The 16527-nt window shown below is 38.4% G+C and overlaps 1 protein-coding gene across 1 annotated transcript in view; it reads left to right on the top strand.

Moving 5' to 3' along the window:
- Positions 1-4526: 4526 nt before the first annotated feature.
- LOC117553112 (hexokinase-2-like) overlaps positions 4527-16527 on the top strand; it is a 35493-nt gene continuing 23492 nt past the window's right edge. The window contains exons 1-3 of the mRNA XM_034226907.1: positions 4527-4794; positions 9520-9682; positions 13680-13828. Coding sequence (XP_034082798.1) covers positions 4732-4794; positions 9520-9682; positions 13680-13828 — 375 coding nt within the window. The 5' untranslated portion in view covers positions 4527-4731. The remainder of the gene's footprint in view (positions 4795-9519; positions 9683-13679; positions 13829-16527) is intronic.

Here is a 16527-nt window from a genome sequence, read left to right as displayed (position 1 = left end):
GACATAGCTGAGCTGCAGACATTATCAGTAATGCACAGGGCACAAAGCAGAATGTTACCAGCATGTTTACAACAGTTATTTGTTTTTGGATCAGGCAAGGAAGACCACAGAAGGAAATTACATTTTAAGCATCCATATGCAAGGACTACTCTTAAACAAATGTGTATTTCGGTAGTTGGTGTACAATTGTGAAATTCTCAACACAAGGATCTAAAGAATTGTAAATGTATTTTTCATTAAAGAAGTTGTATAAATTAAGAAAGATGGGACTATATGAAGCAGAATGTGAACAAGTCTATGTACTCTGGTCCTTCATGTTTTTGATGTCTTTGATGTGATGTCTCCTCTGTATTTGCGGGTCCCATTGCCATTGTTATTGTTGTTATTGTTATTATCATCATGTGTCGCTTTCCACCTTCTTCTCCAGTAGGACTCAGATGAGGGTGTTGCACTTTTCTTTTCCTTATACATGTGATGTTTTGGTGTTGTTTTGTTTCTTTCCGTTAACCGTCAAGTGGGAAATAAGTATTTTTTGTGTGTTTCTCTTAGTATCCTAAGATACTGTTATGATTGGCTGTGAAAAAAAAAAAAAAATATTATTATGAAGGGCAGACCATCTATTTTAGAAAGGGGCAGGTCACATAAGATGTTATTCTTCTCCCTGCTCCTTTTCGCTAAATGGTAGAGTCATGTTTTGTGGCAATTATTGTACATTTGGTTTTGCGGGACAAATAAAAATGAAATGAAATGAAATTATCGCGCTGAACAAAACATGTAAGTATCATCAATGTTTGTTTGCCAAACACGCTCCATTTCTGCTATAATACTAAAAAACACCAGTGTTAAAATACCAATGGCGTTTTATCAAGGGAGCCCTTGTGATGCTTACTTCCAGGTTGGAAGCCAACAATATGTCATCCCTGCAACACTCTGTAGACAGAAGTTAGAGACTGGTGACTTGCAGGAAGAAAGTTAGCAGACAGGAAATGCTGAGGGCTGTGAGGCTGGACATTTGGAGAGTTTATAGGCCCTTAGGTGCTCAGATAAAGCGCTCATCAGTCATGATTTTTCACTCACTTTCCGTTGTTCCATCATCAGAGCAGCCTCTTGGACCTGCCAACAAGAGGCTATTTTCCAATCCACATAATGAGGAAATATCATATAATTCTTCCCAAAGTGAGTCAGCTGATTCCATATTGGTTACTTTGTACTGTTAGAAAAGAACAGGGTTTGAGGAGCTAATGAAGAGGCAGCAGGAAACACTTAAAACTGCTAACCCCATGTGGTATTACAGCAGAAAACAGGTTCCTTACAAACTGTTGTGGCAATCCATCAACATAGCTGATGTTTCAATTCAAAGGGATAGACCGACTGACAGCCCTTGCAAGACATAAAAGATATTGATCAGAAATGTTGGCTGTGGTTGCTGTACGATATTCAGTTCAATAATGCTAAAAACTACCACTAATTCCTGAAGGTTTCCCTTCAGTTTCCCCAAGTTTTTATAGCAATAGTGTACATCCATCCCAGGGCAAATGCCACCTCTGCCTCCAGCACTATCTTTGATTTGGTGCAAAAACTGCAGTCAATTTCACCTGACGCACCAAACTTTATACTTGGGGATTTTAACCATGTGACCCTTAAAAAGACACTCACTAACTTTTATCAATATGTCTCCTGTCCAACCAGGCGAGATAAAACATTAGACCTGTGTTATGGGTCAGTAAAGGAAGCCTATAAGTCAGTCCCATTACCCCCACTGGGCTCTGCTGATCATAACTGTGTGCATTTACTGCCCATATACAAAACAGTTTTTGCGATGCGAGAGAAAACATTGACAAAGGACATAAATGTCTGGACAGAAGAATCTATAGCCTGTTTGCAGGAATGTTATGACTGCACTGATTGAGATATGTTCAAAGAGTCTTGTGGTGCCGACTTGGATGAAGTTGTTGATGTAACATGCTCATATACAGCCTTTTGTAAAGACATGATTATTCCGTGTAAGCAAGTTACAATATACCCTAATAACAAACCATGGGTGACCAAGGCGGTTAAGTCCAGCATTCAGAAAAAGAAACAAGCTTTTAAACAGGGAAGTGCCTCTGATCTGCATGATGCTAATAGGGAACTTAAAATAGAAATTCTGAAAGCTAAACAGAATTTTAAATCTGAACTACAAAACAAAATGGCTGCAAACAACCTTGGCTCAGTCTGGAGTAGCATGAAAACCATAACAGGCCTCCGGGAAACAAAGAATAGCTGCCATGTGACTCTGGATGGCTTTAATTCAGATGTTGAGTTTGCAAATGCCCTAAATCACTTTTTTTCTCGATTTGACACATTTGATTTCAGTAATAATATATCTGAACTGAAGCTCAAACTTGAAGACAATAAGCATTTTAACATAGATCAGAGGGAAGTGGAAAAGGCCTTTCGTTTAGTAAAAATAAATAAGAGTCATGGACCTGACAACATCTGCGGTCGTTTACTTAAACTTTGCGCAAAAGAACTTAGCCCTGTGTTCCACTACATTTTTAATATGTCTTTACAGACACAGCATGTGCCAAAGGTTTGGAAGGATGCTGTGGTAGTCCCTGTCCCCAAATCCAGAGGCCCAAAAACTCTTAACGATTTTAGAACAGTTGCACTGACATCAATTCTAATGAATACATTGGAAAAACTAGTCAGAGCAGAAATGTTAAGGAAGACTGAGCATGCACTCGATCCCATGCAGTTTGCTTACAGGCCACACAGAGGAGTGGAGGATGCCACGGTCACCTTATCTGACTTACTTTTTAAACACTTGGAGGGAATTGGATCTCATGCTAGACTTTTATTTGTTGATTTTTCCTCTGCTTTTAACACAATTCAACCTCATATTCTAATTGGCAGACTTTTAGAACAATTTGAAATAAGCAATAATCTTATGGGCTGGATTCTTGATTTTTTTAACCAATAGGACACAAAGAGTGAGGGTGAATGGGACCTTATCTGATCAAGTCAGCTCCTCCACTGGCTCCCCACAAGGATGTGTCCTTTCACCACTATTATTTATACTTTACACTAATATGTGTCAAAGTAGGTGAGAAAATAGGACTATTTTAAAGTATGCAGATGACTCTGTAATTGTTAGTCAGGACAATGAGACCAGCCACGGCCCTGTCATTGACGACTTTGTCAGGTGGTGTGAGGAGTCCTATCTACAACTGAACATAAGCAAAACCAAGGACATGATCATTGATTTTAGAAGACATCCCCACATACATGAAGTCTTAACAATCCAGAATCAGAAAGTAGAATTTGTGCAATCATACAAATATCTCGGGACAATTATTGACTCAAAATTGAGCTCTGATCCAAACTGTGAAGCTGTGTGCAAAAGGGGGCACCAGCGTTTGTACTGTCTTAGGAAATTGTCCTATTTTAACATTGACAAAACCATGATCATGTTTTATCGTGCTTTTATCGAGTCCATTCTGTCTTTTTCACTAATGTCATGGTTTGGTAACCTGACTTTAAAGAGCAGAAACTCTCTGAGTCAGATCATAAAGTGGTCCAACAGACTGATTGGTGAGCCACAGCTAAACCTGGAGACCCTGTACCTCAGGCAGTTACAGCGGTTATCCAGCTCCATATTAGACGATGACTCCCACCCTCTGCACTCAGAATTCAAGCTTCTTCCTTCGGGCCGGAGGTTACTTGTCCCAAGGAGTAGAACGAAGCGGTATAAAAACAGTTTTATCCCAGCAGCTATTGCACAAATTAACACATCATAGGAGCGTCACACAGATGCCTATTTTTATTTATTTATTTAATTGTGAATTTTGAATGTCCATGTTTGTACTAGTGTTTTCCTTCTTAAAATATTTTGAGATTTGGTTGAGCAGGGTATACTTGTACCTGTACTTTTACTAGTCCTTTATTAGAGATGTGTCTGTTGTTTGTGTTTATTTTTAGTGTCAGGATAGAACCCTTGTCTTTTTCTCTGCAAACATAATCTACCTACGGGTACAAATAAATAACCTGAACCTGAACCTGAATAAAAACAAATCATTTTTTTGCAAAACAGTAATATTTAAGGAATAGCACCTAAACAATATTAAAAGAATAGAAGTTGTGAATTAAAAAAGCAAGTACAAATGTAAAATCAACTAAATGAACTAAAGTATCAAAAGTAAAAAGTAAATCAACCTTATAAACATACCGTTATGAGTGAAGTATACTTTTTATTCACACAATTCGCCAGTTGTATCACTTGTATATTTAAAAAATAAAAGTTAAATAGTTTTTAATATGTCCTTGATAAGCACATACAACTCCAATGAATTATATATAATAAAACATTTTCCATGAATTTAATGTTTAATGTATCATGTTGCAAATGTGTAATTAAATGTAATGAATTAATAAATGTTTACAATACATATTAATAACAACGGAAAATATCTTTGTAAAAAAAACGAGGTCACGCCGTGCCTTCTCTGCAGCCAATCAGCGCCATCCATTCGTGATGACGTCACCAAACTCCCAACTTCAGGAAGTTGGAACTTTCTTTATACGAGTCGAGTTTTAACTGACGTTTCAGCGATAAATTAACTCGTTTTAGACAAAAAAACGAGCAGCAGGGGGATTTATTATTGTTTATTTCTTTGTATGATATAAGGAAGTAGCTTTGTGGATCAACTTTGTTCGAGTCGGAGAAGCAGCAGGACTTAAAACTGACTGAAGATGTTAGCATCGAGTCTGTTAGCTAACTACTGTACAGAGCTACATGATGACCAGGCTCTTAAGGTGAGTCCTGCTGTAAGACACTTTGATTTATACTGACAGCACATTTGAATGTGTTTTCATACTGTGAGAAAGTAAAAACAGGGGTCCATCAGGTAGCCCCCCTCCTAGCATCAAGGGTGGGGGAAGTACTCAGATCTTGTACTTGATTAAAAGTGTAGGAATACTCTGTTACAAGTAACATTCAGGATTCAAAATGTTACTCAAGTAAAAGTAGAAAAGTATTAGCATCAAAACAAACTTAAAGTACCAAAAGTAATCATTATGCCCGTTTCAGAATAATATATATTATATGTTTTGGTTATAATTATTGATCCATTAACAAACGTTAAATACTTGATGTACTGCTTGGAAGTATGGGAATGTAATACAGCTGTAACTAAAGTCTGATTTAAGTGTTGATCATATGGTTTATCATTAATCTATATCTGCAAAGTAACTACAGGTCCTACCAGTGGCGGCGCCAGAGATTTTCTCTAGGGGGTGCTGTGGGGTAGCTTGACGTTTCATAGAGGGTGCTCAAACATTAAGGGTTTCCCATTAATGCACCAGCGCTACAGTTGAATTTTCTACTGCAACACTCCCCACACGCACACACAGTGTACCCGCGACTGTTACAATGAAGGCTCGGTAATCAGCTCACGGCATAGGTGTAAGCAGGAGTAAAGTGCTATTTTTACAAGTGGTGTGTGGACCTCACCTCCTCTAGGAGGGTCCTCACCTTCTCTAGTGGGGTCCGGGAGAGCTTGCTCCCCCGGGAAGATTTTTTTTTTAAATATTGAAGTTAAAAGCATCAATCTGGTGCACTTTGAGAGCAAAATGAAGAGATCTATGGATATACAGTATCTCTCAACATACATATGAAACAGAACTGTAAACAGATTTTCTATTTCTTTATAGATATTTTACAAATCACTCCCCTTTAAAAACAAACCGTTTGAGACCCACTGAGATAACTAGACTAAAGTTAACTATCTAAACACTGAGAGTCCTTTACTTCACCTGAGCTGAGGTTATCTGAGACTCTCCGTCTGACAGGAGATAGTTCTCCCTCCACCTTGTTGTTGAAAAAGCTCCTTATATCCGTTAGCTTGGCTAGCTAGCACCAGATGCTAACCACAACGATCTCCGGTAGATACCCACCGGTGCGCGCACACAAAATGGCTCGTGCCACACACACACAGAGCAGAGCTTGAATGAAACAGACCCAGAAGTAAGCTACTTGTACTCACAAGGCATTATGTGCAGAATCCCTCTCGCTTTCAGTTGGTTTTGATTGAGTGTCCACACGTGGACGTTTAAGGACTAAAAAACGATCCATTTGTCACTTTGCTGTTAGCAAATAATGTGGGGCTCCAGCTAACAGGAAGTCACTCAAGTGTCACAAAGTAATTTAGCCTATGGGTAGGTCAAAAATCTAATGGGTGCTGGCCATTGGCCTAATCATATCACCTGTGTTGGCTTTATGTTTTTGGTCAAACATTTGTTTGTTTCACATTTGCATTGATGTAATCAATAATTTTTCTAATTTAATAAAAATAATAATAAAATAAAATAAAATAAAACATATTTCTTGGGGGTGCTTAGGGGGTGCTTTGGCAATCCTGGGGGGTGCTTCAGCGTCATAGTGCGTCATAGAGCGTCATAGGCGGCGTGTGGTGCAGTGGGTTGTGCGTTGGTGTTGGCATCAGGGGTCACAGGTTCAAACCCCACTGCAGTCAGCATGTCGTTGTGTCCCTGAGACCCTTCACCCCAAATTGCTCCTGTGGGGATTATCCACAGTATTGAGTATGTAAGTCGCTTTGGATAAAAGCGTCTAAAAAGTGACATGTAATGTAATGTTACGTCATAGAGCACCTGCGAGCTCAGAAAAGGCCGCAAAGCAATGCCTAACATGCCCGCCTAAATAATAAAACAACAGCCAGTGGTGGAAGCAGTTCTCACACTTGCTAAAGTCAAAGAAGCAATACAATAATATATGGTTGGTAAAGCGCTATACAGGTACAGTCCATTTACCAATTACAATAGAATAGTACTCGTTCGTCATTATAATAATAATAATAATAATAATAATAACACTTTATTTAGCACTTTTCATACAACACATGCAGCTCAGAGTGCTTTATAAAATGACACATCACAAGTTAAAAATAAACAACAAGAAATTCCCCTCAGATTATTTGTTAGAACTTTAAAAGGTACATGCAGCAAAATATAACATTTGATCAGGTTAATAGACACAAGGAGGTCAAATGTATGATAATAAAATATAATAAATAATGGTTTCTCTGTGACAGATAAGACACAAGACAACTGAGTCGATGCAACAATATGAAATACAAAACCCCGTAAAACAAAGTGAACATATAGGTACGACAGAAATACAAATATTAAGACCTATAAAACAATATAAAAGTAGGTAAATAATAAAGACTAAAAGAACATTTAAAGTGGGGGGTTGCTTTCAAAAAGCTAAAAAGATGTGTCTTTAGCTGGTGTTTATGACCCTGCTGATGGATATCGTAACCAACAATTATATGTCAATGTATTTACATTTTTTATTATTGTTTTGTATGAGCTGACAATCTTAATCTGTTAAGTAACAAAGAAGTGGATTGAAAAGTACAATATTGGTTTTGAAAATGAAGCATAATGTAGCGTAACATTAGAATACTCATATCATCATATGCAACTCCATATTCAATAACAGGAAGATATTTCAAATGTCAACACCTGAGCTTCTCCTTTCCTACTATGATCATTTACAATGTGATAAAGCCCTTTGTAAAATAGCTTACCGGTAACATGCGTATATTGCACTGCTGCACCTCATTTATAAATTGTTTCCGATTTAAGTGAAACTCATGATAGCATTCTTTTGCAATCATAGCATTTCTTCTCAGTAATCAGACTCTGAATCAGCCACTGATTTTTGTAGGTTTGCAAGAAAATTTATTTGTCTTGGCCATTTTGTACTAACATAACAAAAGCAACTGGACAGATTATGTTTTGAATAGTGATGGCCTTCACCTATTTGCCCTGCTGATTGCCTCCATTTTGTACTAACATAACAAAAGCAACTCTACTCCTTCCCTACTTTTTGAATAGTGATGGCCTTCACCTATTTGCCCTGCTGATTGCCTCCATTTTGTACTAACATAACAAAAGCAACTGTACTCCTTCCCTACTTTTTGAATAGTGATGGCCTTCACCTATTTGCCCTGCTGATTGCCTCCATTTTGGATTGGGGAAATTGTGTTTTTTCCATGTTCCATCAATTGTCCTTTTATTCATACAACCATTTTCCTTTGCCCTCTTGTGGCTACTTAAATGCAAAGTCAAATAAAGGAAAGGAAAAATAGCTTGTCACTCAAGGACACTCATCTGACATGCTGTGTTGTGAAATTGTGTTTGGAAGTTTTCTAATATCCTCTCAATGGGCCTTAGAAGTCTAAATGCTATTTGCTGATTAGTAGGCAAACATTTTAGATTAATTGTAAAACAGTAATCTACAATTTGCATTTAAGTTCAAAGAAAATAGAAATAGGGTTGTAACAAAATACAGGTTTAAATGATATTTTGTTGTATTAAATGATACCATGTATAATTGATAACTTCCTTATGTATGAGAACTTCTCTCTAACAATTCTCTCTTGAATTAAAAGCTTAAGAAAATCAAGAAATGGTCTCTTGTTCTTGTAGTAAACTGTTAAACTTTACTGATGGATCCTGAGGATTTATGTGGATTACAAATATAAAAGAAGGGAAAGAAAACATTGCATTTGCTTTTGTAGGACCCATATTTAGTGTTCTTACACTCCCTCCGATCCCCTAGCTTTCCCGCTGTGTCAGGAAAACCGGCCTGTATACCCGGCCTGTTTTGAATGTCATATCTTAATTTGGTCAAGCGTTTTCTGTTCTTTGGTAAACAAGGAAGTGTTTAATGTTTAGCTCAGACACATAATCAGACCATGGGGCCAAGTGCCCTAGAGGGGAAAGCTGATAAAATACATTTGAAGTCTATCATTGTAACTTTTTAACGCTCAAAACCTCAGCAGGGTTCAATTTGGTGCTGAAATAAAGCAAGCTAAAAATTAGTAAAAGTATTTTCAGACTTATATGTATATCTATAAACTAATGCACTACATATACAAAAGCAATGACGAGCTAAACTGAAGCCTAATCAGGTTAAACTGGCACCTGAAGAAAATACAAGATAAGAGTCAAACAGCAGCAGATGGACAGTTTAGTTTGTTATTGTTCATGTGTAAATTCAACATGTGCATTTTCTACTTTTTTTGTTTATTTCTAGTGTTTTTAATTTGTATTGTACAATGCCATGTCTTTTATGCTGCTGCAACACAAACATTTCTTCTATCTTATCTTATCTTATCAATAAAAACCTTTAAAAAGCAGGATCAAATGGACAGGCTTAATAAAATGTCTAATTATTTTACATATGATATTGCTCAGGATAGGATATTGCACAAGAATACAATAATTCTGCATTTTATTTACTCATGTTGGTGGTGATAACTATATGCATTTTAATCTGGGCTCATGTCACATTTAAAACAAGAGCTTTATATACTAATTACTACCCCCCCCCCCTTTAAATATCTACTGTATATTCTATATTTTAGACCTTGGGTGCAAAGGTTGCCCCCCAAATATCTTTTCAATTTCCTTCACTAAATGTAACAATGTCTCTTCTCTCAAATGGTTCAGGTGGACAAATACCTGCACCACTTCCAGCTGTCAGATAAGACTTTGATGGATCTGTCAGTGAGGTTTCGGAGAGAGATGGACCGAGGTCTGAGCCGAGACACCAACCCCACCGCTGCCGTCAAGATGCTGCCCACGTTCGTGCGCTCCACTCCTGATGGAACAGGTAACACTCGTCTCATTTAGGAAATGTTAGTATATATAATGTTAAAGCATCAATCTGAGGTGTGGTTCAGAATTGTTTCAATGTTGTTTCTGTGTGATAACTATTCACCTGTACGATATTTCATTAACATAAGACAAGATAAAATAGTACTTTATTGATCCCAATTTGGGAAATGTTTGTGTTGCAGCAGCATACAATATATGGCATTGTACAGTACAAATTAAAAACACTAGAAATAAACAAAAAAAGTTGAAAATATAAATGTTGAATTTACAAATGCACAATAACAAGATATAGTATAAGTATGTGACAGATGGAATATTAAATATTAAACTGAATATATAGATGTAACATGTACGGTGTGATTGTATTCCAAGAGAACATAGAGACCAGTTCAACATTAATAACAATTGTTTACATTATAACACAACTGTTGTAATATATATTATATTACAATGTGCACAGGTGCATGGATTTATTGCAAAGTAGGTTTGGTTTGATGACTTTTTTCCCATGAGCACGAGCATGGAACAAGTCAGTGAGCTAATTAATTAATCATCAGAAAATTAATTGTCTTTTCTTTTGTAAAATCAATTCATCATCAAATCATTCATCATCACCCTTGTGTTGTGTTCGAAAGCGGTTACCGTTCATGGTGTCCGCGGGTCAATTTCGACCCATGATTTATCTCAGTCCAAAACACTCCAAAATAATGACTATCATCCAATATTGTTTTAACTACATCATAACTAACTTATTATGCATTCACAACCGTACAATCCTGTTGTAATTTAATTTGATGGCTCCAAAAAACCGTACACCACATATTTAAAGGGGACCTATCATGCAAAATGCACTTTTGTACGTCTTTTATACATGACTATGTGTCCCCGGTGTTCCAGGGAACTCACCAACAGAGATGGGGTCGTTACTACAAAAAAGTAATATATTACACTACTTCGTTACTCTCTACATAAAGTAACTCGTTACTTTACTCGTTACTTTACTCGTTACTTTACTCGCAGGGCCGGCCCGCCCCTCCCTGCAGGCAGATCACGCAGACTGCTAAAGTTTCAAATGTTCTCTTTAGTTCAGTTTCCATTGTCGCATAAGACTGATCCAGATCCTGAATGTTTTCCTATCTGACCATGGCTGTCCTCTGTCTCCTGCTATCTGTATATTTTGCGCAGTCTATCTCTGCTCACGCTGTTGCGTCGGCGTGTTCTCCTGCGTGTTGGCCATGTGTTGCACTGGAACCAGACACCGCAAAGACTTCAGCCGAGCACGTACGAACTGCGCATGCGTGAGTGGCAATAACTCTCCTTACCAGCAGGCGGCGGTAGTGTGTATTCGTCATTCAAAACAGGCAACAACCGGAAAACAGAGAAGAAGAACAGACTACGTGATATAAACAAACAACAAATAGCTGTGCGTTAGCTTCACCTTAGCATGTGTTCTTTGCAGGTGTTTGTTGAGGTTTGATTATGACTGATTTTAGTAAGTAACGAAGTAACGCGTGTCGGGGCAATGTTAGTAACTAGTGTGATTACTGAATTATAAAAGTAGCGCGTTACACTACTCCGTTACCGACAAAAGTAATATTATTTGTAACGCGTTACACCCAACTCTGCTCACCAAGTGTCAGAAAACACAACCCTCTCTATTTTCCTCCATACCCAAATCTCTAAAAAAGGGGCTGCAACGGATCTGATAGACTGATCCAGATTGGAACACTGTCCTGACGTCAGGACGGTGGTGCTACGGCTATTGGTCAACTCTCCACCTATCAGGGGAATGAGAGGTTGGGCCACGGCCGGCCATTGCTGCTCGAAAGCGCTGGAGACGCTGTAGTACATATGCCAGGCCTGTAAGTGGCGCTGTAGTCTGCCACAAAAGCAGCGAAGAAGACTTCCCGCGCATGGTTGTCATGGTTGCCCTTCTGTTTATTCTCCGCTGTGGCTCTTTTTCTCCCTCCCCGAAGCAAGCGTTTGCGCCTCCTGCTTTAAAACAAATGAATAATGATTCTATATAATCATATGTAAGATTATTATATTACATGGCCACATTCTCAACAAAGTAACGACATGACTCCCAATATTAATTGAAATGCTTTTATGGATTTAGAAAATGATTTTATTGATTTAAAAAATAGTTGTATGTATTGATTTAAATTGACATGCATCCGCTAAGAAAAATAGTCCGTTGTTACCGTTTGAACTAACGTAGCAACGGCAGGAACTGCTTCGATAGCGTTTTTGAGGAGCTTTGTGATTACAGATTTGAAAACATCGTTGCTTGCTTTAAAAGTAGCACAATTCATTATGTCAAACTTTGGAAAGTATCTAGATATCCCTGCCCTAATGCCAAAGGAACTGCCAACTCCCCTCTCCTGCAGGGGGGCGTGGTCAGCTGCAGCTCACAAAATCAGCCCCCTGCAAAAACATGGCTGGAAAGAGCAAATAGAGCGAAATGAGGCATGGCTAAAATGCAGGATCTGTTTGGTATTTTTTTTAATTATATATATTTATATACTTTATATAGGTATGGCCCTACAATATATGTTTCAAATATAGCATGATAGGTCCACTTTAAGTAAAACATGTGATTCAATTCACTCATTATTAGGGATGCTCCGATCGCCAATTTCGGGGCCGATCGCCGGAATCAGTATCGGCCGATACCGATCGCCGATCCGATCGAGTGGGCGGGGCCTAAATGGAAGATTTATCTTCCATTTAAAGTGATGTTTAAACTCAGTTAATGGGCCTCATTCACTGGAGCTTCCACAAACAACAATCAACTTAATTATTACATTCAAATGATGTACATTATTCAAGTTTACATTCACTTTGGATAATAACACGGGAGAAATTAGCGGAAGCGCTCTCTTTTCCTCTCTCCCTTTCTCCCCCCTCTCTCTCTCTCTCCTGACAGCCTGTCAGTATCTCATGCAGCTCACTGATCTAGTACTGAGTGACCCGACAGTGAAGAATACATATATTTATAATAACTAGTTTAGCTAGTTCCAGAGGTAGATAAAATAGCTAAGTGTGTTAGGTCTAACTCTTGTGTGTTTCGTTCCGCTCACCGGTCCAGCGGGCGGAGCTGCAGGATTTCTGCTTCACACACGTTGCATACCGCTATTTTACTGTCTTTTTCGGACACCTTAAAATAATGCCAGACCGGTGAAGCCATTTTGGCGAGCTTGTTTTGCCGCACACAGAGAAAAGTGTCATGTATTTTACGTCATGCGATCGGCTCTCGCGATCGGCATGTTTAGAGAGCACCGATCGATCGGTAGAGAGTGAGTATCGGCCGATATCGATCGGTGACCGATCGATCGGAGCATCCCTACTCATTATATTCCCTATAGTGAAGACAGTGTCAAAAGTCAAAGTTGAATCTTGATTGGGCCAAATTTGACCCCGTCACCCAAAACAATTCTGCTGGGTCTTCCCAGACCCTGAACACCAAATTATACACTTTTTTTTAGAGACCTTCAGACTTGGCCAAAATATAAAAATAGTGTTTATATAGCTGTTGTGGAGGATATCATGAAGCCTTGTTCCGAGAATAAAAACTAGAGCGTATGTTATTATAACATTTTAACTTGTCACGGGAGACCCAAACACAACATAAGGGTTAAGTTCTTTATCATGCAAAAATGACAATTACATGCAATTTTTTAAGGTTAGACATTGGGCTGTTGCTATGTTTTTATTTATTTAAATTTTTTTAATGTGCTTGATTTTTCTCAGACATTATCATTTATTATTAAGTCCAGAAAACAGTGTTCGTAATTTAGAAGAAAAAAAAAGTGAATTGCAGTACTACTATTCATGCATTACACATTCCTGTCGAGCGTTTCGCGTAGCTCCACTAATCCACAAAAAAACAAAACCGCTTTCTAAACCTTTTATAAGCAAGGAACTCCGATACAAATGTGGATTCTGTGTGTTTATTGTTTTGTGTTTTGTTTTTCTTGTTTTGTTTGAAGAGCAAGGGGAATTCCTGGCTCTTGATCTCGGAGGATCGAACTTCCGGGTGCTCCTGGTCAAAGTTATGGCTAACGGCAAGCAAGAGGTGGAGATGGAAAATCAGATTTATGAGATTCCTGAACACATCATGAGAGGCTGCGGCTCTGAGGTAAGAAGCATTACACACATATATATATATATATATATATATATATATATATATATATATATATTAGTGTGGTCCTTAGTGCCATGTACATTTTCAAATTCATTTATTTTAAGCTCCAACCACCGGAATTCGTTATGATAGTCAAGAAAACTCTCCTGGTGAATTGTATTCAAATTCTAACAACATTTACCCCTCCCTCATTAACCTTGAAGTTTAGCCTGGACTGCCACACCAGCAGCTGCAACTGAGGCTAAACTTCAAGGTCGATGAGGGAGGGGTACATGTTGTCAGATTGAGGAAAACATTCACCAGGAGAGTTTTCTTGACTAATAGAATGAATTCTGGGGGTTGGAGCTTAGACATTCCGACTTTCAATTTGAAGGACCACCCTAATATATATTTGTTGTATTAGTCAATTTATTGAACATGTCAGAAACAAAACATACAACAATAATAATAATTCAATCAGGCAAAACGGTTTTGATGTAAGAATACATGTTTATTGCCAGGAATACACAAATGAATGTAATGGAGTTTTGGCGATTAGGCCCCGTTGTGCAGGAGTATCTTTCGGGAGGGGAGAACCGATCCGATGAAACCCCCCCCGGGTCTAGACACTGGTGGTGGTGAATGGATAGTTGGGTTCTGTCTGAAGGGGAGTGGCTTAGCTTGACCCTGGATTCAGAGGGACAGGAGGTGAAAAGGGGGGGAGGAGGGTTGTTGAGTCACCTGAAATGACAGCTTTAGCGGAGCCCTATGATAGGCTTGAGACAATAGAGTGAAGTGATTGGTTAAGCTGGGGAGTGACGCCCCCGATCACTTATTGAGAGGAGAGAGAGTAGTAACATAGCATAGTAAATGAATGAGTAAAGAAGGTCTTCCTGGTTGAACTTGCGCTGAGCTCCATTACTTTTTTAAAAATAATAATAATTATAACAAAGAGATGCAAAACAAACAAACGTTCAAGGTACAAAATAATAATAATTCTCAAATAGTCTCTGTCATGTTCAACAGGGGCAAGAAGAAGCTTAAACAAAAAACAAACAAAAATAAAAGATTAGCGTCATGTTGTAAACAAATACTTTCTTTTGTACAAAACAACCAAAAGGAAATAACTTTTACAATGTCAACAAATAACAAGCATGAGTTCACAGGTCCTGCTCATAACCATTAATGATTTGGTTTCTAAATAATAGTTTGTTTAAACTTGTACAATATTACAGTTATTCCACAGATCAACACCTTTTGTTGTGATGTAATGAAGTTTGGAATTTGTTCGTATGGATGTTTTTTTTAAATGCAGTTTCCTCTCAACATGTGCATGTGTGAAAAGTCTCTATATTGCTATATTGATTTGTCTTAGCAGTTCCCAATATGTTTTTTTTTATAACTGCTCCTGTCAAATGTGGACTTTGTTACACTTGTATCTTCCATCAAACTTCTGCTCTTTGCTCGTTAAAGCTTCCTGTTAAAAATACTCAACCCACATTCTAGCAACGCTTTTTCCATTTTGCCTGATGAAAGGATAAATGCAGTGCTCAGGGATAATAAGGGCTATTTCTCAGGTATGTCACCCCGCCACTGATTTATCTATCATCAGAGCTCGCTCTTTTGGAAGGCCCAAACCCTTAAGGCTTAGAGGAAGCAAATTACACCTAATGCGACATGAAAATAAAACATAAAAAACAAAAAGGTGTTATAACTAAGATAAGATGGACGTTTATTTATCTCCGTAGGGAAAATCACGTGTCATGGCAGGAATTACCACTTCCGGTTCCTTCGCCAAAAAGCAATGCAATTTCTCCATAGGATTTTGGAAAATAGCTGGAACTAAGGTCTGTGTTTGACACAAATTGAAGAGACAGATCAAGTTTTGTTCTACGACATTAAATACATCAGCAGTGACCCCACTGGTGATTTCTGAAGAGTTTACGTGTCTGAAAAACGATGGTTGTTACCAAGTGGCTGAATAGGACTACAGAAGTTGTCGAGGCCGTTGTACGTCATTACACCGAACACGTGAACACTCCTCTAAGTTTTTTTTAACCCGTGTTCTGCTTGAAAGCAAGTACCTGCCTCCTGCAAACTGTTAAAACAAACTGTGTGTGTGTGTGTGTGTGTGTGTGTGTGTGTGTGTGTGTGTGTGTGTGTGTGTGTGTGTGTGTGTGTGTGGGTGTGTGTGTGTGTTGTGTGTGTGTGTGTGTGTGTGTGTGTGTGTGTGTGTGTGTGTGTGTGTGTTGTGTGTGTGTGTGTGTGTGTGTTGTGTGTGTGTGTGTGTGTGTGTGTGTGTGTGTGTGTGTGTGTGTGTGTGTGTGTGTGTGTGTGTGTGTGTGTGTTCTCCTGCTGGCTGAGGTCTTTACGTTTGTCTTCTGAGTTTCTGACAGGTATGAAGTAGATGGGGGCAAGTTGTCTTATTTTCCCGGAGAAATCAGAAATGAAAACTGATTTGCTATTGATATCAAAAATAGGTAATATTATAAACCACGATCAGCTTCTTCGTTTTCCTTTTGAAAGCAAGCCTGCACTGATTGCAAGGAATGAGCTCACCCAGATAATGGGAAATAATAAAAGAAGGCAGATTTGCTTCCGGCTGAACAATGAAGTAAATCGACGACACTTTACATTATTAAATTTACGCCGTGCGATTCAAGTCAATTCAAAAGAACAGATTGAGGTGTTCAGCAGTGAAACGCTGGGGA

Source organism: Gymnodraco acuticeps, unplaced genomic scaffold, assembly GCF_902827175.1.
Source record: "Gymnodraco acuticeps unplaced genomic scaffold, fGymAcu1.1, whole genome shotgun sequence".
NCBI classification, from domain to species: Eukaryota; Metazoa; Chordata; class Actinopteri; order Perciformes; family Bathydraconidae; genus Gymnodraco; species Gymnodraco acuticeps.
This window is presented reverse-complemented; position numbering and strand designations above follow the sequence as displayed.